Consider the following 24,822-nt stretch of genomic DNA (forward strand, 5'->3'; position numbering starts at 1 on the left):
CACTACTACCCGTTTGCCATGTTGGGTTATTAGAAGCCAATTAAATTTAACAAGTCTCTTATGCAATAATGACGTATCAAAGGAAATAACACAACTAATTCTTTTATGCCTTAATCAAGGGCACTTGCCATCTAAGGCCCAACCTCTTCCTTTCATGACACAACCTAGTACAAAATTGAAAGAGACAGAATATGTACAGTTTACTCCAAAATGGATCAAATGACCCCAAAAAAAAAAAAAAAAAACACAAACAATTAATGAAGAAAAACACTCAAAGGGAAACCAACACATATCATGTTGTCTAGTTTAAATTCCATAAATATAGCCTCAGACAAACTGTTGATGACTTCCAATTCGCTGCAAGCGTATGAAACTGTACAAAGAAAAAGCACTTAGCCTAGCATCTCAAGATTTGCCATATTTATCAACGTATCCCTGCAAATTAAAAATTAATGGTCAAATTCAGGAAAAAATTATGTTCCCAAGATTGCATTTTCTAGTATATTTTGTTTCTAGATTCAAGAGACTCACCTCAACAAGTTTTGTAATTTTCGAACTGAATGAAGAGAGATACTGCTCTACTAATTCCATGGTGGGTGGAATTTGGTGAGACTGTAAGGTGCTAAGAACCTTGTCAACCACTTTTTTTACTATCATGTTGTGTGCATCTTTACTGAGATGACCATCACGCCATTTTGGTTTCAACAATTCTTTCACCAAATCTATAAGAGCAGCACGAAAATGTCTCTGTGCTTTTGATTCTTTGTGCACATTTCCATCCATCTTAGGGCCAACATCCATTTCATTGTCCTGTCTAGCCCTGCTCAATTTCAAGTCCTTTTTGTGTCTTGAACCATCATTTTGATGACTTGAAGCATGATCATCATTGAGCTTCCGCTTTTTTGTAGTAGTATCATTGGCATGAGAGGTGCTGCAGAGATTCTCTTCTTTAGGCATTGTCCCATTTTTCCAGTCAACAACAGAAGTTCCTCCTGTATCTGCCTCAGTAGCAAGCGAATCTCTTTCAATTGCATGGCACCTTTTGTCCAACACATTGTCATAAAATTTATTATGAGAAGATACAGAAGTCGTATCATCATTACATTCTGGTCCCAGGGTCCCAGGTAATACAGAATCATCATATTTCTGCAGATGTGATTTATCCATGATGGATGACTCATGACCATAGAGAGAAATGTTAAAGGATTCATCTCCTATCTTGGGTGACTCAGTGCTATCACGAAGAGGGTCATACTGGCTTCCTGGAGATGATATACTCATAGGAGGGATAAAAAAAGATGGTCGGAAAGGTATAGAAGGCTCCCAATCATTTAAAGAAAATTTTGGTTTATGCTCAGCAGAGCACAATGGTACATTGGTTACAGGTAAATTTTTTGATTCAGAAGTAGGAAAGGGAGAAGAGAATTGCAGCAAGGAAGATGACCTAGAAGCATGGCACTCTTTCTCACCATCCAAAAGCTTTTGAGAACCAAGATGACTCATACTGAAAGAGGAAAAAGTAAATGGCGATGAAGATGCTGTCCAGGTAGAGATAGAGTGAGATGGCAACATGCCAGTAGTTGGAAGAGAAGTATTTGAGCTCAAATTTCGAGAATGGCTCCTAAGGGGTAAAGTAAAGTCATCGTGTTTATGTTGGCTCCGAATACTAGCCATTTCCTCCATACTGCTTGAATGAGAAGAGAAAATTCCACTGTGGTAATTCCGAGACAACAGATCAGAGCCACTTGAAGAAAACCCATACTCAGGAAGCAAGCTGTTCCTTACCATAGAACTTCCTGTGCCGTTTGAAGAAGCATGGTCAGCAGGCCAATTTAGTGTCTGAATATCTCTTCCTACATCCTTAAACCTGGAGACAAAGCTAGGATCATCTTTAGATGAAGATAATTGCTGGGAGTCAGGGGTAATGCACAAAGATGAATCCTCTTTCTTAAGCAATGGAAGCTTATGTTGTCCATGAAACTCATTCCACCTTTGGCTTTCTCCAAGATCCTTAGGCAGGATTGTTTCTAGATGTGAAGAACTATTTCCAACTGAAGAAGCCAGTGGCTCAGGAAAACCAGGTGACATTGATCTCTCAGTAATCTCTCTCAAACCTGTTACAGGAAATGGTGCTTATCAGAATCATCATAGCAGAGAAGGATCTTGAACATCTATACTCCACAAGATAATGATATACCTTCACCAAGCTGAGCTTCTCTTTTCCAATTCACAGAAGCTACATCTGCCTCATGCTTTTGGGTAGTACCATTCGAATCACCTTTTTTTATATGAAGAAACCTACATGAACTACCTTTGATGCACCACCCTTTCGCAAAAAAGTCACAAATAACTGCTGGGCAGTCATTTCCATCTTTAATCTCAGCACCAGGGGACAGACCTCCAGTCCTTGTATCAGGAGCAGCCAATCTGGAAAAACCTAACGGTTAGTAGGAACTGGCTCAAGTGTTATTTTTTGAAATTGGTGGAAACATCCCACCACAAAAGAGATAATAAGCAGTTTAAGCCAACACTTTGGTTGTATGATAGGAAAAATCAAGAATAAATTGCACCAGACCTTGATGCCAGTCGCTTTTTGTCACCCCCTGATTGCAAGTCCATTTGCTTCATTTCCTCAGAATTCATCACACCGTTGGCCTCCTCGACTGAGTGACTACTCATTGGGATGGTATCAGTCATCTCATTTCCATTGATGCTAGAAGGAAAGCTGGTATTAGCATTTAAAATCTCCTTGTTACACAAATGACCCTTGGTGTCAGAATGCGATGCACTGTGGTCTTTAGAGGCCTTCTCTTCTGGAAGGGCCTCAACATCTTTCTCATCAACCATTTCTAGGCTTCTGCTGTCCTCAGCAGTAACCAGATCTTTTCCTGATTTTATGTTCTTCATATCCTCATAGTTCAAACCTGATTCCTCCTTTTTTGTTGTCAATGGCTCATTTGAAGGACTAGAAAATATGAAATTACCACCACTTTCTTTCACAGCAAGGGTGTCAGATGGGATCTTCACTTCAGCCTTTTCTAGAGTAGAATGCCATGATCTCAATTGCCCATCATTCCCCTCAGACTCCATATCTTGACTAACATCTACATTGAAGAAAATCTAAATCAAGAAATAGAGAAAAACAATCCTCCTATCTAAAATAAAAGCTCAGAGCCAGTATACATTTTTGGATAATAGATTAGATCCTAAAGGATGACTCTCAAGTTATGAGTATCGCTATAGAAATGGAATACGAATATAGGATAAATAAAAAAAGAAATGCATATATAGTCAGAAAAATCTTTTAAAAGGTAGATGGCAGGGATTGCGAGTGATAAGTAAACGTTGATTCTATTTATAATTGACAAATGGCACTTTCTCCCCCCATAAAATGAGGTAGAGTGAGGTTATGGGAACTTAACTGGTGAGTGTGCATCTTGCTAATCCAAATAATAATAATAATAATAATTTGTTATGTTCTATAGTAGCACTGTTTACTACTCCCTCCATCCCATTTTGTTGGTTGTTTATTCCATTTTAGCATGTCCCAAATTATGGTTCTCTTTGAAAAGTCAATATGCAACTTTCCCGACTTATCATTTACTTTACTCAAAAAGTCAATACCTTTTTTTATTACTTTTATGTGAGCTTAAATTAAACAAGTTGTTTTGGAACTTATACCTTTTTACTTGAAAGCAGTGCATTAACAGGTGTTTCCTTAAAAAGTTGATTTTTCTAAACAATAACTCAAAAGAAAATGAAAAGAGTGTATCCCTAGTGTATGGGAAGTATACAAATGATACACTCATTAAAGGAAAATGGAAGTTTAGATATAAAATTTTAGAGATCCAAAAAAGACAAGGAAAAGAACCAACCCTTAATTGTGTGCTCATCGCATGAAAAATTAGTCTTAGGAAAATTTTTTTTTTTTTTAATAAGTAATAAGTTTATTGATATCAAAAAGGGAAGCACCCTAGTACACAGGGAGTGTACAAGGGGTCAAACAATCAAGAACAAATATTACAAGAATCTAGGAAATCAAGAAAAGATAAAAATGATTGGTTCCGCAATGCAGCCAACCAATCCATTAAAGTTCTAAAGAAAAATAGCTTCAAGTCTAATATTGATCTCTCCTTATCTTCAAAGCACCTACTATTTCTCTCTCTCCAAAGAAACCACAATAAGCAATGGGGAACAATCAACCATATATACCCATTTCGATGACAACCAAATCTGCCTTGCCAATATGCTAAAAGCCCCACTACAGATTGCAGCATAACCCAGCTCACTCCAAACAATCCGCACACGATAGCCCACATATCCATTGCAACTAGACAATGAAGAAAAAGATGATCAACCGATTCACCATTACACTTGCACATGTAGCACCAATCCAATATCCAAACCTTCTTTTTTTGTAAATTGTCAATCGTTACGCACTTCCCCAAAGCAGCAATCCAAACAAAGAAAGCTACTCGAGAAGGAATCTTCTGTTTCCAAATACTTTTCCAAGGAAAGCAATAGTCATTAGAGCCCACTAAGAGACTATAATAGTCTTTAACCAGGAAGCCCTTCTCTCTATCAAGTTTCCATCACATCTTATCCTCACTAGACGCTTTCACTGAAGCACCATAAATGGTATCCATGAAACCAACCAATGCCTCTAATTCCTGAGCATGCACAACCCTAAAGAAACTTACATCCCAAAAAAGGACTCCATTATCAAGCTTCATAAGCTCAGCCACACTAACCTCCTTATCTCGGCAAACTTTAAACAATTCAGGATAGCTTACTACAAGAGAAGTCTCACCACACCAATGGTCTTGCCAAAATTTCACCCTAGACCCATCCCCAATATCATATAGAATGTGGTGAGAAAAAGAAGGCAATCCCGACTAATATATTTCCACAAGCCAACACCATATGGACCATTAACAGGCCTAGAATACCAGCCACCCCATTCACTGTCATATTTCACCACTATCACTTGTCTCCAAAGGACAGCCCTCTCCATCCCAAATCTCCATAGCCACTTCCCAAGCAAAGCTTCATTAAAAAGTCTTACCTTCCTTATCCCCAAGCCACCCAAAGCAATGGGACTGCAAACAGTAGCCCATTTAACCAAATGGAATTTTGGTTCATCTCTAGTGCCACCCATAAGAAATTTCTCTGAAGTTTCTCAATTCGGTTAGCCACAGCTACAGGAATAGGAAATAGAGATAGAAAATAAGTGGGTAAATTAGATAGAGTGCTTTTAATTAAAGTGACTCTACCTCCCTTGGATAAGTACAAACGTTTCTATCCTGCTAATCTCTGTTCTATCTTCTCCAGAATTGGGTTCCATATTGCCTTATCCTTGAATTTAGCTCCCATAGGAAGACCCAAATACTTCATTGGAAGAGTACCTTGTTTACAGCCAAGGACAATCAACAATAAGTCCAAATTATCCACCATACCAACAAGAATCAACTCTGACTTACCCAAATTTATCTTTAGACCAGAAACCGCCTCAAACCAAATGAGGATCATACGGAGAAACAAACCTAATCCAAATCAGCACCACAAAAAATCAAAGTGTCATCTGAAAAGAAAAGATGAGACAGTACCAATGATCTTCCCTCTTCACGACCCACACCAAAGCCTAACATGTGACCATCATGGACAGCTTTATCCAACATTCTCCCAAGGGTCTCCATAACCAGTATAAACAGCAAAGAGGACAATGGGTCACCTTGTCTCAACCCCCTAGAACTCTCAAAAAACTCACAAGAGAGCCATTTATCAAAATAGAGAAACGAACTGTAGATATACAAAAGAATATCCATTGCCGCCATTTAGCAGAGAGCCCACCCTTTTCTAGTAACTACATAAGAAATCCCCAGTTTACATGATCAAAGGCCTTCTCAACATCTAATTTACAAAGTAGCCCAGGCAACCCAATTTTCAATCTACTATCAAGGCATTCATTAGCAATAGGTACAGGGTCAAGAATTTGCCGGTTCCTCACAAAAGCATTCTGTGAAGCTGAAATTATATCTTCCAATGATTGTGCGAAGTCTGTTGGCTAAGACCTTAGCAATGATTTTATAAACCCCCCCCCCCCCCCCCCCCCCCCCCCACCAAACAAGACTAATGGGGCGAAAATCCTTAACTTCAATTGCTTCATTTATTTTAGGTATGAGAGCGATGAAAGTTACATTCAAACTCTTCTCAAACTGACCTTTAGCAAAAAAAATGATGAAAAACAGTCATAAGATCAATTTTGAGAATTCCCCAACAAGCTGGAAGAAATCCATTGGAAACCCATCTAGTCCAAGCAATTTGTCACCATTAAATTTCTGTATGACCTCAAAAATTTCTGCCTCATCCAAGGTTCTATCTAGCCAATCTGCATTATCACTAGATATCCTAGGAAATACTAAGACTTCTAGAAACAGTCTATCAACTTGCTCCTTAGAGTATAATTTCATATAGAATTGAGTACAATCAGCAATCATACCTTGATCTAAAGACAAGATTCCATCAACCGTAAGGCTCTCAATACCATTATTTCTTCTATGGGAATTAGCCATTCTGTGGAAAAAATTGGTATTTGGATCCCCCTCCCTCAAATGCAACACCCTAGACTTCTACCTCCAACAAGCTCTAGCTTAATTGGCATTCTCCTCCTCTTATAACTGTTAGGTGGATGGTGAGGCCATGGGTTTAAGACAACAAGAGGAGTGTGTGTAACTTACCAATTAACTAAAAAAAGTAGTCTTTGGAAAAGTGACTTCAATATAACCACGGCAAGCTCAATTCTATTAAAAGACCACTCCTTCCAACTACACAAATGGAAGGAGGAACTTGTTCGTGACAACCAAATCTATGAATTTCTTAGACCATCTTGTATACCTAGCCAAAAGGGGGGGGGGGGGGGGGGAGAGAGAGAGAGAGAGAGAGAGAGAGAGATTCATGCAACCCTTGCCTCTATGCACTCAACTACAAAGGCCCTATCTCCTTCATTCCACCAACTCCCTCCAATGGGTTCTAACCCCAACCTCCTTTTACCTACCAACCAAGTTCCACCCAATTAAACCCTTCACCTTAGCCTCCTACCCAGCCTTCTCGCACCGTCCATTCCTTTCTCCTACACACTTCATTCCCAACCAACCAAATTCTGCCCCCAACCTCTTCACCCCATCCCCTCTACCTTTCACCACAAATCTCTTCACCACCACATCTTCCTTTGGTTAACCAGATGCCACAGGTTCCTCTACCCACAAAAAGAACCCAAAGACTTTGTAGCAAAAGAACTTTAGTTCCTAGGGAGGAGGTCAAGTGGTGTTAATGTTAGCATTGCCAATTATTATTATTATTATTATTATTATATTAGCCTTAAGAGGCATTTGATTTGCCGTAATGTGATAAACATTACAACCACATTACCGTAATGTGAATATTAGGATGTTTGGTTTGTTTATTTGTACACAACATTATGGTACTATAAGATTCCTAAGAATTTTACATTACCATAAATTATAGTAATTTGATTACCTTATTAAATAATGTTAATTTTATATTACCTAGTTATGGAAATGTGATAATTTTTTCAATGGACAAAATTGCTTATGCCACTAAATTTTGATTACAAAATTGTCTTAGATATATTTCTTTATTTCACGATGGGAAATGTCAAACCCTAGTCTAACCTCTATCTCTCTCAATCTCTCCAAATTCAAATCCTTGCGTGGTGAGGATAGTCCAAACAACAATGGAGGCTAAGGAGAGAAATTTGGGTCCAGAGAATAGGGTGTAAGGCATGGTAGAGAATCTGCCATTGATTTTATTGAACATGGCAACTGAGTTGGGTCACCAAGTTAACCACTTCCACTCGCGAAAGACAAGGATGGCTATGCAGATCTACAAACCGAACCCTAATCCTTCTGCAATTCTCCTTTGGCATTAGGAATCAAAGCAAGGAAAAAGCAAACATCAAGTTATCAGAGGCAACGAAGCTGAAACGGAGAGATTTGGGCTGTTAGGAAAAACAACGCAAGGAGAGAGGTACAGAGGCCATTAATTGAAAGTTGAAGCAGAGAGCTTAGAGACAGAAACATAGCAGTAGAAGTTAGACCTAGAAAAGCGTTTGACTTTGTGATGGAAACAAAATTTTTTTTTTTTTTTTTTTTTTTTTTGTGGATCTTAGCTATTTGGTTGGTGAGAAAGTGTGGGAAAGTGAAATAGAATTTTCTTTAGTTGTTTTGTGGTTATTTGCTCGTGAATATGGAGTGTAAGTGTTTGGTTGGTGAGAAAGTGGAGGAAAGTGAAATAAAATTTTGTTTAGTATTATGTGGTTTTTTTTTTTTTTAAAGGTGTTGACCTTGGTGCAACAGCAAGTGCCTCGTCTCTCCCAGACTGATGCAGATTGGTTAAGAGAGAAGAAAATATTTTTAATATTTTATGTTGTTTCATTTTTCCTAGTGGAATTAGGATTTATTTGCTTTTAAAATATTTTCTTTTCCCTTAACCAATCTGCATCATCCACTAGGAAAGATGAAACAACATAAAATATTAAAATATTTTCTTCTCCCTTAACCAATCTGCATCACAAACCCTGTAAATTGGCAGTTTTGTGCATTAAGTAAGACTTTTTTGGTTATTCTGTGGTTTTTAATTAAAAAGTAAAATTTTGTCTAGTTATTTCAAATTGATTTTTTGGAAATTTGTTATAAAATTGTAATGATTACTATGAATCTTAGGAACCAACCAAACAAAGCAATGTTACATTCTTGGAAGTTAGAATGTGATGGAAATGTAACTAATGAATCAAACCAAACGCTATAATATTATATTCCTACAATGACATTCTAAGAATCTAACATTACAAACGTTACGCGATCCAAACGCTAGCCATGGCAGCCCAATACATACACACATATATATCTTATGCCCAACACATACTCACATGTTATGAGGGGATTGAGGACCACCATGACCCCTCTACCACCTCGCCCTACCCTTCTACCACCACCACCATATTCACAAGCCCTTCCATCACAACCTGTCCAACTTCATCCTCCATATACACCATCAATACCACCACCACCACTACCAACTTTTCATCCTTATAAACCATATCATCCTCCTCTACCTTTTGGCCCTCTTCTGCCTTTCACACCACCACAATTTTTTGGCCGACCTTTGTCCAAGGACCACAACCACCATTCCCCTCAATACCTGTACCCATAGCTTCCCCTCCTGATAACGTTTCACACCCCTCAACCTTACAATCCAAGCCCACTGTTACTCCCTCACAGCCACCCAAACCTCAACAGCCCAAGCCTAAACCATAGTCAGGGGAGTTAGAGAGGATTTCAACTTTCTTTCGTATTGACTCAAAGGTTTTTTCTTTAGCTTTCGATGGTGGTAGGATAGATTCCTATGCTATTCATAAATGACGGGGTAAGTTTCATGGCTCCATTAGGGTGGGTCGTTTGGGTTTGGATTGGATTATTGCTTGTTTGGCAGACCTTGATCAGTGGAACTTTCGAAAACAACCTTTTTCCAAACGTTTACATGAGAACTCTAAACTTTTGGATTTTACCAGTAGATCTAACAAGGGCGGCTTATTTGTGGAAATCTCTGAATACCACAATGGTGCAAGAAGGAGCTGCTTATGGGTTCCAAAGGGGACCAATATAGGCAATTGGGCTTTGTTTGGAAGAAGATTACATGACTATTTTTTGGGAAAGATGACCACTGGATTGGAGAGAAAGGTGGTGGCCGGAGGCAGCGAGTCTGATAAAGCAATTGACATGCAAAAATCCCAAGTTTGTAAAAAATTAAATGGCCACGAAAATAAAGGGAGTGATTTACGTTTTGTGAAGCATCTTCCAAATATAACTGGTCAGTGTAATCAATTTGAGCCTTTAGGGGGATTTGATTTTTCCATAAAGTCAATTTCTACTAGTGTGTCAACAGCTGGCAAGCCTATACGTGCAAGTCATTTAAAATGGACCCAGGCCCATTTTAGTTTAAAAATATCTGTTGACTTGGTGGGTGAGGGTAAGCACACTGTTTCTTGGGGTAGAATACAGCCCATTGCAAGTCGGCCTGCTCAGGCCCACCAATCCAATTGTGAGAATGGGTCGGGCCAGCCCTTGTTTGACATTTCAAGACATGCCCGTATTGGCGATGGGTCTGTTGCCTTGCAAACTTATGAGTGGGTGACTAGTGAAGGATCAAGGACAGATGAGGAAGAGGAAGGGGAGATCCCAAGCTCCGGTGAGGGAGTAGGTGGCTCACTTGCTGCTAATACAAAGCTCGATGGGGAACCGGGGACTCACAAGGAAGAGGCAGGGGAGTTCCAAAGCTCTAGCAAGAGACTCAGCTGCCCTCTTGTCACTGTCATGAAGCCCGACAACCGTGTTTCGGTGGCTGATTCAGATGTTCACGGTACTGTTGTGGACGCAGTTTTGAGCGCCGATAAAGAACTGGTCCACTCCCCTGATGTCGTTGATCAAACCGTGGACCAAGGGGTTGGGTTTTTGGTTGCCAATACAACTTTTGGAGCTCATTCAACAACTGTTGAAAATTCTGGGTGTCCAGTTCTGGTTCAGAGCCAACTTTTGGTGGGTTCAAACTTGAATATTCCTGTTTCTGAGGTGGGTTGTGGTTTGATTGTATCTAAGGTTCCTAGATTGATTTGGAATGACTCTTTGTCATCGGATAAGGATGAGGAGGCTATTAATCCTGAGGTCATTACACCTCTGGCACTGTGGGACCCAAATGGTTTTCTTGATCTCGTCTCTGTGGAAGATGGTTCAGATGGGTCCTCAATGGAAGAGGTTTTGGAGCCTTTAGAATGGGCGAGAAGGATGATTGGAGGTTTTAGTACTTTCATGGGTTTCCTAATTGCTTTTTGTGAGAGAGTTTATTGATTTCTTTTAAAAACTTGAGAGGGTTTGGGAGCAGTAAGCAACTGTTGTTGCTACTCATCGAGTAAGCAATTCAAACCAAAAGGGTATGAGGGAGTTAAGAAATTTGTTTTCTTCTATTAATTATGATGGGCATTCTGGTAGAAGTTCCAGAGGCAGCTTGAAATCCTCTAGTTTGGGTTCGTCTATTGGTCAATGAATTTAAAAAAAATTGTCTTGGAATGTGAGGGGTTTGAATAATCCTCATAAGAGAGATGTTGGGAAGAATCTTTTACGGGAATGGAAGTGTGATATCGTATGTTTTCAAGAATCTAAACTGGACAGCACCAGCTCTAACTTGGTTAAAAGTCTCTGGGGTAGCCCTTTTGTAGACTGGGGGGCCTAGATGCCATGCATACAGCTGGGGGTGTAATTCTGATGTGGGATAGAAGGGTTTTTGAGAGAGTTGATTTAGTGGTTGGAAGTTTTTCAATTTCAATTTTGTTAAAGGGAGTGTCAGATGGCTTTGAATGGATCTGTTCATGGGTGTATGGACCAACTGACGGAAGTCTTAGGGATGCAATGTGGGCAGAATTGGATTCAGTGAGATCACGGTGGGTTGGGGCTTGGTGTTTGTTTGGTGATTTCAATGTTATCCGTTACCCGGCTAAGAGACTTGGCTGAAATTCTTTTAGTCTAGCTATGTTTAAATTCTCGGATTTTATTGCGAAACATTCGTTGATTGATTTGCCTTTGGTGGGAGGTGAATATACTTGGTTTCGAGACTCTGATAGTCCTTCTATGTCCAGAATTGATAGAGTTTCGATTTCAACGGATTAGGAAAAGCGTTTCTTAGATGTGACTCAAAGGACTCTCCCTATGGTGGTGTTAGATCATTGCCCCTTTTAGATTTGAAAATATGTGGTTAAAGGTGAAGGGTTTTATGGATAAGGTTCGTCATTTGTGGAATGGTTATCATTTCGTGGGACCTCCAAGTTATGCTCCAGCTTGTAAGTTGAAAGCCCTTAAAGGGAATTTGAAGCATTGGAACAAGCATGTTTTTGGAGACGTAGCTTTTAGAAAAAAGAGTCTACTGACTAAGCTCTTAGACATTGACATGAGAGAAGAGATGCAGGTGTTGACTCAAGAGGACAGGGCTAGAAGGTTGGTGGTTAAATCAGATATAGATTTTCTGGCTTCTTTGGAAGAGATTTCTTCGAGGCAAAAGTCCAAGGCTCTTTTTATCAAAGAAGATGATAACAACACACGGTTCTTTCATAGAATTGCCTATTCCCACAGGCGATCCAATCAGATTAAGGGAGTGGAGGTGGATGGTGTTCTCTTTGAGGATGAGTTAGATGATACGAATTAGGTGGTGGATTTTTATAAGAGATTATATCAGGAACCAAAAGCTTAGAGGCCTACTATTGATTGGTTAGAGTTCGCTTGTCTAGACGAAATTGAGAGGGCTATGTTGGAGAGAGAGTTTGAGAAGGAGGAGATTATTGAGGCTCTCAAGGAGGCGGAAGGTGATGAGGCCCCAAGGCTAGATGGGTTTACTATGGCTTTCTATCAGAAATGCTGGAGTGTTTTAAAGGGGGATGTATTGGCTTTTTTCAAAGATTTTCACAACCAATGTGTTTTTGAGAAATCTCTTAATGCCACTTTCTATGTTTAATCCCCAAGAAGACTAATGCAGTAAATATTAAAGACTTTCGTCCTATTAGTCTTGTGGGCAACCTTTATAAACTTTTGGCTAAGGTGTTGGCTCATAGGCTACGAGGGGTTTTGGATAAATTAATATCTGACTCTCAAAATTCTTTTGTGGGAGGGAGATAGATTCTTGATTCGGTTCTAATTGCCAATGAATGCTTAGACAGCAAGTTGAAGAGTGGTATTCCTGGTGTTATAATTAAGTTGGACATCGAGAAGGCTTATGATCATGTGAACTGGAATGCACTATTTTACCTTATGAAAAGGATGGGCTTTGGGTAAAGGTGGAGTAGGTGGATTAAGGCGTGTATCTCTACAATTAAATTCTCAGTTCTGGTTAATGGATCTCTTGCTGGTTTTTTTGGTAGTTCTCGTGGCATTCGCCAAGAGGATCCTTTGTCTCCGCTTTTATTTTTTCTGGTTATGGAAGTGTTAAGTAGACTGTTGAAGAGGACAGAAAATGGTGGCTTTCTTTGTGGATTTCAAGCGGGGTCCCATAAACATGGGGGTATCCATATCTCTCACCTTCTTTTTGCTAATGATACTATTTTGTTTTGTGATGCTTCTAGGGAACAATTATTATACGTGTGGATGGTGCTAATCTTCTTTGAAGCTATTACGCTCTTGAAAGTTAACGTAGGCAAGAGTGAGATTGTTCCTTTTGGCGATGTTAGGAATTTGAATGGTTTGGCTCGTACCCTTTGCTGCAAGGTGGGCACTCTACCTATGAGATATTTGGGCATGCCTCTTGGGGCACATTACAAGGATTCATCAATTTAGAATCCTATTATAGAAAAGATGGAGAACCGACTGTCTGGATGGAAATGACTTTATTTGTTGAAAGGTGGTAGGCTAACTTTGTTAAAAAGTACTCTATCGAATCTTCCCACCTACTTTCTATTGTTGTTTACTATCTCTCAAACTGTGGCAGCGAGAATAGAAAGGATTCAGAGGAATTTCCTTTAAGGGGCCCAAGAGGATGTCTTTAAGTAACCTTTAGTTGCTTGGGATAAGGTATGCTTGCCAGTTGAATGTGGTGGTTGGGGATCCGAAGGATTGGGTTGTTTAACAAGGATTTGCTTGGGAAGTGGTTGTGGAGTTTTGGTAAAGAAAATAATAGTTTATGGCATCAGGTTATAGCAGCCAAATATGAGGAGGAGAAAGGAGGCTGGTGCACTAGAGGGGTAAGAGGTGCACATGGGTGTGGGATGTGGGGCAATATTAAAGAAGGAACAAAGAAGTTCTTTAGCCAAATTCTACATAATGTGGGGGAGGGTAGCCGTGTTAGTTTTTGGCATGACCCATGGTGTGGGCCTACTCCTTTAAAGGAACTCTTTCTTTCTATGTATGCTTGCTCTGTTATCTAAAGAAGCATGGGTCTCTGACTTGGTTGTATCTATTGTAGAATGAGGTAGGAGCTGGAATTTACTGTTCCGTCATGGCCCTCAGGATTGGCAAGCAGCCACTGTCTATTTATTTTTTGAGTTTATTCCTCTATGTCGGGGGGCGAGGGGGATGATCAGCTAGTCTAGAGATTGACTACGTCTGGTGTTTTTGATGTGCACTCTTTTTATAAGCTATTATCTAGTCCTACCACTAATCCCTTTCCTTGGGAGTGTATTTGGCATACTAAGGTGCCTAAACGGGTGTCTTTCTTCTTATGGACAGCAGCTAATGATGGAATACTCACCATTGATAATTTTATTAAGAAAGGTCAGTCTCTGGTTAATAGGTGTTGCTTATGTTGCTGCAATGGGGAATCAGTGGACCACCTTCTTCTTCATTGTAAGTTCTCTCACGCTTTATGATGTGAAGTTTTTGCAGTGTTTGGGATCCAGTGGGTAATGCCAAGGTCAGTGAACTCTTTTTCTTTATTTGGAGAAACTGGTTTGGAAAGCATCTTTCAACTATTGGAAATATGGCCCCAGCATGTTTAATGTGGTTAGTCTGGCAGGAACGTAATGTCCGCATTTTTGAAGAAAAGGCAAGAACATTAGAAAATCTAAAATGTTTACTTTTTCATACTCTATTTCTTTGGGCTCGTGTTTGAGGGTGTACGAACTGTACTATTGTATCTGATTTTTTAGTTTCTATTTCCTTTAGCTCTTGATCTTTTTGTTTTTGTTTTCATGTTCAAACTGTTCACCATCGTGAACATGATGTTCAAGTTTTTCTCAATAAAAGTCTTATTACCTATCAAAAAAACTGTTATGAGGGGATTGAATAGACACATAGGTTTAAGAATGAAGACAATATGTCTTATGCCTTATATATATATATATATATCAAAGAAATTGGTGTCCCTTCCATAAAAAAGAAAAAGAAAACAAAAGTGGAGTCTCAGCGTCTTTCGATCCAATCCAAGAGACATTTTTAATACCCTATGAACCGATAATGTGCAATTAGGGATGGCAATGGGGTGGGGCAGGGCCAAAGTAGGGATAGCAAATATAACCTAACCCGCAAGTATAGAGGATTGCATTATTCAATCTTATAAAAATTTATTTACGAAACATAAAGTTTATCACCCACATCCGAATGTGCTGAATTTTCCTAAATCTCGGATGACAAGGCTAGCTGGTTGGTGAGGCCTTTTGATGATGTAGAAGTTTTTGGGGTAGTTAAAGACTTTAAGGGGGATAAAGCTCCGGGCCCAAATGGTTTCCCTATGGCTTTTTTCCAAGCTTGCTGGGATGTTATCAAATCAGATCTCATGGAGATTTTTTCAAGTTTTTTTTGAGAGAGGTCAGTTCGAGAAAAGTTTTAATACAACCTTTCTCTCCTTGATTCTCAAAAAGCCAGATGCAGTTGAGGTGAAAGATTTTCGGCCCATCAGTCTGATGGGGGGGTTTACAAAATTATCGCTAAAGTATTGGCTAATAGGTTGAAAGAGGTGATTGGGGATGTTATTTCAGAGTCTCAAAATGCCTTCGTTAAGAATAGGCAGATTCTAGACTCATGTCTCATTGCAAATGAATGTCTGGATAGTAGGCTGAGATCAGGAATTTCGGGGGTATTAAGAAGTTGGATGTGGAGAAGGTTTATGATCATGTGAACTGGGGTTTCCTAATGTGTGTGCTTGAGCAACTTGGGTTCCTAGAAAAATGGAGAAAATGGATTTTTTACTGTATATCCACGGTCAAATTCTCAGTTCTAATTAATGGAGCTCCATGTGGTTCCTTTGAGAATTATAGAGGCTTACGACAAAGTGATCTTTTGTCTTCATTATTATTTGTTGTTGTTATGGAGGCAATTAGCAAAATGATGGATAAGGCGGTGACAGAAGGTCAATTGTTTAGATTTAGTGTGGGTACCTCCACAGGTGATGTCGATTGTCTAGATTTAGTGCGGGTACCTCCACAGGTGATGTCGATTGTCTAGATTTAGTGCGGGTACCTCCACAACTGATCACTTACAGGTAACTCATCTTCTATTTGTAGATGATACATTGGTTATGTGCGATGCTAATATCGACCAAATGTTGTTTTTGCATTTGATTTTGTCTTGGTTTGAGATTGTATCAGGATTGAAAATTAATTTGGATAAGTTTGAACTAGTTCCTGTGGGAGTGGTTCCAAATTTTGAGATGCTAGTAAATGCATTGGGTTGTAAGCAGGGCTCACTTCCTATGAAATATTTAGGCCTTCCATTGGGTGCAAAATGGAAAGATAGAGCAGTTTGGAATCCCATCATTGAGAAGGTGGAAAAGAGGTTAGCAGGATGGAAAAGATTGTATCTATCCAAAGGGGGGGAACTTACTCTCATAAAAAGTAGTTTATCCAATTTACCTACTTATCTCCTTTCCCTTTTTCCAATTCCGGCAGATATAGCATACCATATAGAACAACCTCAACGAAATTTTCTTTGGGTTGGTCTGGGAGATGATTCTAAATATCACTTGGTGAATTGATCCAAGGTATACTCTTCTATCCAATCTGGGGGTCTAGCAATTTGAAATTTGAGATACTTTAATGAAGCACTATTGGGAAAATGGTTGTGGAGATTTGGATATGAGAGAGAAGCATTATGGAGAAGAGTTATAAGGGCTAAATATGGAATTTGAGGAGGGAGATTGGTGCTCTAATTCTATTCCAGGCTCCTATGAGATGAGTTTATGGAAAACTATTAGTAGTGGTTGGTCTACTTTTTCTTGCTATATTTAGTTTCAGATTGGAGATAGGACAAGAGTGAAATTTTGGCATGATGTCTAGTGTGGGGATAATCCTTTGAGTTCGTGTTTTCCAGATTTATTCAAAATCAGTAATGATAAAGAGGCTTACGTGGCTGATCTCATGTAGTTTCCTAACAGGGTTCTTTTTTGGGACTTAGAATTCCTACAAGAAATTCATGATAGGGAATCAGATTCTCTATTTGTTTTTTGGAATGTTATATATGGAGTCTCATTGAGAGGTATTGGTGAGGATAAGATGTGTTGGACACCTGCTAAGAGTAAGGGCTTTGAGGTAAGCAGTTACTATCAGGCTTTCTTGGGTGTATGTACTCAATCCAACCCTCGAATAAGTATTTGGAAGCAAAAGGTTCCTTCCATAGTTGCATTTTTTGTTTGGACTGCAGCTTTAGGAATTATCTTGACTATTGATAATTTACGTAAGAAGAAGGTTTTTATTCTAGATTGGTGTTATATGCGCAAAAGTAATGGAGAATCAGTAGACCATCTTAAACTACATTGTCCTATTGTTTACGAGTTGTGTTATATGGTGTTCACCTTGTTTGGTATCCACTGGGTGGTGCCAAAGACTGTAGTTGAGCTCCTTGCTTGTTGGCAAGGAAATTTTGGTCATCATCGTAATGGTGTTATTTGGATGGCTGTCCCTCATTGTTTGATGTAGTGCATTTGGCCGAAGAGAAAAAATCGGTGTTTTGAAGATTCTGAAAGGACTATAGTTGATTAAAAACTTTTCTTCTTTAAAGAGAAGAAGAAGAACTTATCAAAAAAAAACACTTTTCTTCTTTAAAACTCTATCAGACTGGATGTCTATCATAGGAAGTCATTCCATTTTTTCGGTCTATGATTTGATGGACGCTTGTAATTTATGCATTTGATTATGTTGGTCCCCTGCTGTGTACTTCCTGTATACTCGAGTGACTCATTATTAAGTTCTTGAATAAAATTTCCTATACTTATTAAAAAAAAAAAAACTCCAGGAAACTCAATTTGAGAGAACTATCCCCACACCAAACACCATGACAAGATTTTACTATTGATCCGTCTCCAAAATCAAACTGAACATAACAAGAAAAATTAGGCCATCCACTTCTGATAGATTTCCATACACTTACCCCATAAGGACTTGGGTCAAACTTAGAGATCCAACCTCCCCCCCTGACTTCCATATTTAACCCCTATTACCCTTCTCCAAAAAGCATCTCTTTGTCCCAAATCTCCATAACCATTTTCCCAACAAAGCTTCATTAAAGCATCTCATATTTATGGTCCCTAACCCCCTAGACTGAATAGGAGAGCATACAGTAGATCCCTTGTTGCTTGTGCTTTTTTTCCCCTCTGTATTTTGACTATTTTCTCTTCTTCTTTCAATGAAGTTATTACTTATCAAAACAAAAAGGGAGAGCATACCATAGACCAATCCACCAAATGAGTTTTCAAATCATCTCCCATACCACTCCAAAAAATATTTCATTGTAGTTGTTGTAAAAAATTTGCAATATCCACTGGTATAGGGAAGAGGGAAAGAAAATAAGATGACAAATTAGATAAAGTACTTTTTATTAGAGTAACTTTATCTCCCTTAGAGAGATACAACCATTTCCAACTTGCTCATTTCCTTTCCACCTTCTCAACAATTGGATTCCAGATTGATCTATCTTTAAATTCTGCACCCAAAGGAAGACCTAAATACTCCTCCCAATAAAGTCTTACATGTGTATCGTAGTCAATGACCACCTCTCACTGAACCTTCTCTTCCATTTGGAGATTTGCTTCCTGGTTCTGATTCTCTTCCTATTGATTTATAGAAAGGTACACGTACTTGTACCTCTCATACTACTTCTCAGTTCGAAATGTATGTACATTTATTTCCATCACTTCGTGTTTTTATTTCTTATATGTCTTCTATGAGTTCTATGGTTATTCCAACGTCTATCGAGGAGGCCTTGTCTATTCTAGTATTGAGGCAAGCTATGGAAGAAGAGATGTGAGCACTTTATCAAAATAACATATAGGACTGAGCTAATCTTCCATCAGAGAAATCTTGATGGGTATATTTTATGAAGAAGAGATGTGAGTGTAAATACTCCTGTGGATCAGGGAAATCTTGATGGGTATATATGTGTTAGATATTCTATAAGAAATAGGCCTATTAGGTTCTACACTGTAGTGCGTAGAGACTCCTATGGATCCCAATGTCAAACTGTAAGTAGTTCAAAGAGAGATGTCATCACTTGACTGGCAAGCTAAACTATCTCACCATTACAAGTCCAGATATATCTTTTGCAGAGAGTGTTAAGAGCCAGTAAATGGCAGCTCCTCGCCTTCTGTATTGGGAGGCAGTTGTACAGATTGTAAAGAAGCTTAAAGCACATCCAAATTATGAAGTATATAGCTAATGGTCATCTACAAGAATAAGCATTTGCATATTCAGATCAGGTAGGATCACCTTCAAACAAAAGATCTACTACTGGATATTGTACCATTTTAGGGGAAACTTGGTCACTTGAAAAGTAAGAAACATAGTATTGCACTATGTCCCAATCTAGCACAAAGGATGAGCATAGAGCCATGCTCATACAACATGTGATGAGCCATAATTCATAGGTGGAAGCCTATTAGGTATAATGTGAAGGGCTGGGTAAGGATAAAAGCGAAACACGTTGAATTGAAGTTTCACAAGGTAATGGGCCGAAAGAAGATGGAGTTAAGACCTCAAAGGCAAGAAGCCCACAAGTGTTAGTAACCAAATGGAGGACCTCATTTATATTAGGAGCTTACCAAGCTAACCCAAAAGTCAATGTTGTTACATTGCTCAAGAGGAATTCGACATCTTCCAAGGTGTGGAGAATCATCTACAACTGTGGAAAGTGAACTTATCATCAATGATTGAGGATGGGATGAGTATTGGAGAGAGTTTATCATAGCCAGGTATAGTTTTGCAGCTTTTGCCTATGGTTGAAGGAACAAATATGCTACCAGTGATTCCCATGAAGCCGATGGTGGATACTACCAATGATGTAGATCTGGCAAAGGAATTAAGGCATGGGAGACACATATACCTCTTGGATCAATGTAAGGAGGTGTTGGGATTAGATTCAGGCTTCAAAGGTTGTTAAAGAAACTACAATGCTAATGCAATTCTGTAGAGTAAGTTCACTCTTCCTAATTCAGATTTTTATTTTCTAGATTCTACTAAGGTTCACAAAGGGGATTTGACAATCAATGGGAATGTTGGACCCACTCCCACCACTAAGTTGGCATTGAAGGTGTGTCAACAGCAAATGAAGAGAACTCAAGGATCAATCGAGCCCAATCTCTTACACATGATAACAATTGTAAACCCCAATATGAGAATCAAAGGAGGCAATAACAAGGGAAGCATCAGAGTGGATTCAAAAACAAATTAGAAATCTTAGCAAATCCCTAGTAGCACCAGTGGATGGATTTGAGGAGCAAGCAATAGCATTGCTCAAAACAATCGAGATGGTGTGCAATCCTCAACAGATGTGGCTATGAAGTGTAAAATTGTTTCTCAATCTGCCAAGGTGTTAGGGAATTCCAAAATATTGAACCCTTAGAGAAGTACGATGCATGCAAGCAAGAAATGGTCAAAAGATGTCATCAATCCAAAGCTGTTAAGCCTACCAATTCATTGAAAATGAAGATTTGAATCATCTCATGGAATGTATCAGGGTTGAATCACTGCTCCTAAAATCATCAACCAACAAACAGCTACATAGACCTCAAAAAACAAATAAACAAAAGCTATACATACTAATGTTTGTTCCCACAGTATTGGCATTAGCAATCAGACTAGTGTAATAAGTACTTGCATGAAGTAACATCAACCATTCTGAAAAGTCCTAATAAATTAACAAATGAAAAAAAAAAAAAAAAAAAAAAAAAAAAAAGAGGTCAACTTAACAAAAACCAACCATGATAGATGATGAACAAAAGAATATAGGTGCAAAGTAATCATGTCTTTTTTTTTTTTTTGATAAGTAATAAGGATTCATTGATATCAAAAAAGAGAGACACCCAAGTACACAGGAAGTATACAGGGGTGAACAATTTAAAAACGAAAATTACAAAAGTCAAGTAAATCCAAAATAGTAGAAAAAGGTTGGTTTCTCCACACAGAGAACCAGTCAAGTAAGGATCGGAGAAAAAGAAGCTTGAGGTCAGGCATGGAACGCTCAATGTCTTCAAAACACCTACTATTTCTCTCCTTCCAAATACATCACATCAAACAAAGAGGAACAACCTTCCAAATATCTCCATTACGATGGCGACCAAAACGGGCCAGCAAGCAAAGAGCCCAACAACAGACAAAGGCATGACCCAACTAACTCCAAATAAACCAAAAACCATATCCCATAGCTCCGAAGCAACCGGGCAATGAAGGAAAAGATAGTCAACACTTTCACTATTACACTTGCACATAAAACCCCAATCCAAAATGCAAACCTTTCTTTTCCTTAAATTGTCAATTGTTAGACATTTCCCCAAGGCTGCGGTCCAGACAAAAAAAGCCACTCTAGAGGCGATATTCTGCTTCCAAATGCTTTTTCAAGGGAAAAACTGCTCACTATGGCCAACAAGAAGATGGTAGTATGCACTGGGGGGGGGGAGGGGAAGAGGACAAAAAACCCTCATAGACAAACAAACGAAAAAACCCATACTACACACTATCAAACATTTAAGAGCTCCATAAATCCATCACATCATCCTAACATCACCAATCATCCCAAATTCACTTGACCTTAATATCCAAAGATCGAATGGAAAAAACTTCAACTTAAAAACGAGGTAACTTGGAGTTCTCCCTTCCTGCAGACTTTCATCAAATTAACTAAGTTCCTCTCCAAATAAATAATCCATCTCCTACCCAAAAATAAAAGACCTTATTTCACCCAAAGGATGTCCTCTCAATTAAACTCCTCAAGAAACTCAATATAATAATGCAATAATTAGCCTTCTCCACGAAACCAAAAACATCTTCTTTGAATGTAAAAATAAAAGCTGAGTTTAAATGATTATGTACTGATTATTTGTGACTCACAATATATCATTGATGCTTAAATGTACACATTCAATGACATTTCTTGGGAAGCATTGAGCTTCTTGGAACCACTTTCGCAGCATCCCTCAATCTTTGAGCTAAACTTTCTAATATTTTGAACATACTTCAACCAAACTCATCATTCTATTTACAACGAGTGAACCAAGTAAAATGTTGATAAACATGTTTAGCTCCAGTAATTGGCTAATTTCAGAGGGATCAGACTGAATTATACAAGTGAATCTTTAAAATACCATGTTCACAAATGATTACCTCACTATCCTTGTTTGCTACACCCAAACAATGAAAGGTAAATCAAGCAACACAACAGTTGAATAACTTTAATGTAGGGCTGCACGATACATTTCCACTTAACCTCATTCCGGCCATTCTTCACTACAAAAAACTTACACACTCACCATGTAATGGAACACTTAATCACAACTAAAACTGCTCAACAACTAAATTTAATTATATCTTCTTGAAATAAAAATACTGTTCCTGATCAACAAACACCACCCTGGAATGTATTATTAAAACGGTTTGCTCAATGCATTTGACCCCAATTACATCAGTCTTTCTTAGTAAAATTTAGGTTTGAACAAACTCCAAAAATTCACTAATTCATTTGATTGTTCAGTTGACTGCACATATCTTCCTGCAGTGCAGTATGCATTGTTTGCTTGAGGCAAGGAATAAAAGACAAGAAGCTTCCGAGACCCCAAATCACATGGGAATCATACACGGATATCCAAAAGAAAAGAGCCAGACTTCAATGAAGATACTAACAACATCCCATTGACTTGTCCCACCTATTCCATCGCCAATCACCTTAAAATTTAACTACTCTAATCCAAGATGCACCATAAGTTAAGCCTAATGGCTAATAGAGCATTCCAACACCATATTTTTCCCAGGAATTGCCAGTAACTCCTATAGTCCTATATCCTCCAATACAAAATCTAAGTAAAATTTGCTAAACAAATCAAATTACTATCATCATCTATGCCTAATTTGATTCTAGAAGCTAGTTATTCTTATCGAACCGCTATATATTTAAGTTTAATATATATAGCATTTACCCCTAACCCATTATTATTACCTCTCTTCTCTCAATATCACAAAATTTCCAATAAGAAATACAATCATTCATTGACCATACTAAAGCGAATTTTCTCACAATATAAAAATGCACAAAAACACAAAAAATTTATAGCATGAATCAGCAAAAAGAGAAAAAAAAAAAAAAAGAAAGAAAATTGAAAAACAAAGAACTAGAATCAAAGAAAGCATCAATGACAAGAAGAGTAGGCATAGTCAAGGCGTATAAACAACAATATCAGAATGATTATCTTAATGCAATATGAAAAATAATCAATTTATAGATTAAACTAACCGTTACGCTCCTCATCGGCGTTGATTCGCGAATCGGACACATCCATCTCCACCTCCTCTTCCTCCTCCTCCACTTCCTCCACTTCTTCTTCTTCTTCTTCTTCTTCTTCTTCATACTCTTCTACTTCTTCGTATTCTTCAACCTCCTCTTCTTCTTCTACTTCTTCGTATTCGGGTTCTTCAGGATCGTCGTTATCGGAATCGGAGGCTGCGGCGGGGGCGTGGACCTCGCCGTCGTGGGAGGGAGGCATTGGGACGCGGCAGAGTGTGTGGGTATTTGGTTCGGACAATAGATGATTGATATGATTATGGGCAGAGTTCTTCTCTTTCTTTTTCTTTTTCTTTTTCTTTTTTTGCGAGGAACGGGCGCTGCTGATGCTGTGCTTTCAGTTGAGTGACTTCCGAGTCGGACTCGGACCTTGCTCCTATGTTGCGAGGCCCGCCCCCACTGCTGCCCCCTACGCGTTACACAGCGCGTCGATGACCTCTTTTTCTTTTTGGGTTCAGGTGGGTCTGGGATACGAGAGCCGTTTGGTAAGAGGTCTTGAGAAACAGTATTAAAAATTTAAACAATATTACACATATTTTTACATATATTTTTATCTATATGTATTTTTAAAAATACAAATAATATTACCAATGGCCCTTGAGATTACAGGTTGTGCTGCAGAAATTCTATGTTTGCAATATTTTTACAATAATTTTAGGTCTTGTTATCGATTTTTAATTTGAATCTATCATTGAAATTATTTTTTTTACACACAATAATAGCAAGTGACAACATGACACCTAAGATTTTTTATGAAAATATTGTTAACAAAACATTTCACTTTACAATATGCCTATTACTACTCAAACTCAAATTGGTAATTAAAGGGTGTAATTTCTTGGGTAACCCAAAGATGTCATAGGAACCACAAGGGCTATTGATTAGTAAGGTAAACTTGAAAAAATAAACATAAACTTGCACATTAAAAAAACATGCGTAACCCCCATAAGGTCATTTGATAATTGTCTTTGTGTGACTTTCAAAGGTTTGCAACTGATTCAAGAAGTCAACGCCATATTTTGGTCATTTTGAAGGTTTTAGGAGATCCTTTAAACATTTTGATTATTTTAACGATATTTTTATAAATTAGGTGGTTTTAGTAGTATTTTAGTCATATTTGAGGCTTTGAAGGTCATTTTGGAGGTTTCAATGTTATTTTAATCATTTTGTAGGTTCAAGGGCAAGGCCAAGTCCATGTGTATGATAGGGTGGTCATAAGACTAGGGATGGCCATACCCATTGGATAATGGATATCCAACCCTACTCAATCTAAATATTCCAGGTAGAACCTGGTTCTTCATGGATAGAAGGTAATCAGGTAGGATTTGGATATTACCCGAATTTTTCGAGTAGGGTTTAGATATTACCAATTTGTCAATTATTACCCATTTAACTAATTACTTCTAACTCAAACCCAACTCAAACCCAGTTATTATAGATAAATCCTAACCCACCCAATCACCCAATAATCAAAATTAGCAAATTGCTCCTAAAACTTAAAAATGACCAAAATACT

General features: G+C 38.4%; 1 protein-coding gene across 1 annotated transcript; it reads right to left on the minus strand.

Annotated features, from left to right (window-relative positions):
- Positions 1 to 98: 98 nt before the first annotated feature.
- Positions 99 to 23,778, minus strand: LOC126726008 (protein FRIGIDA-ESSENTIAL 1-like). The gene is made up of 5 exons (XM_050431095.1): positions 23,259 to 23,778; positions 2,576 to 3,104; positions 2,198 to 2,427; positions 532 to 2,114; positions 99 to 435 (listed from the first exon to the last, which is right to left on the minus strand). The coding sequence occupies exons 1-5, from the start codon at positions 23,506 to 23,508 to the stop codon at positions 406 to 408; spliced, it is 2,622 nt and encodes an 873-aa protein (XP_050287052.1). The 5' UTR covers positions 23,509 to 23,778; the 3' UTR covers positions 99 to 405.
- Positions 23,779 to 24,822: the final 1,044 nt, after the last annotated feature.

The sequence above is a fragment of the Quercus robur genome, chromosome 5, assembly GCF_932294415.1.
Source record: "Quercus robur chromosome 5, dhQueRobu3.1, whole genome shotgun sequence".
Classification (NCBI taxonomy): Eukaryota; Viridiplantae; Streptophyta; class Magnoliopsida; order Fagales; family Fagaceae; genus Quercus; species Quercus robur.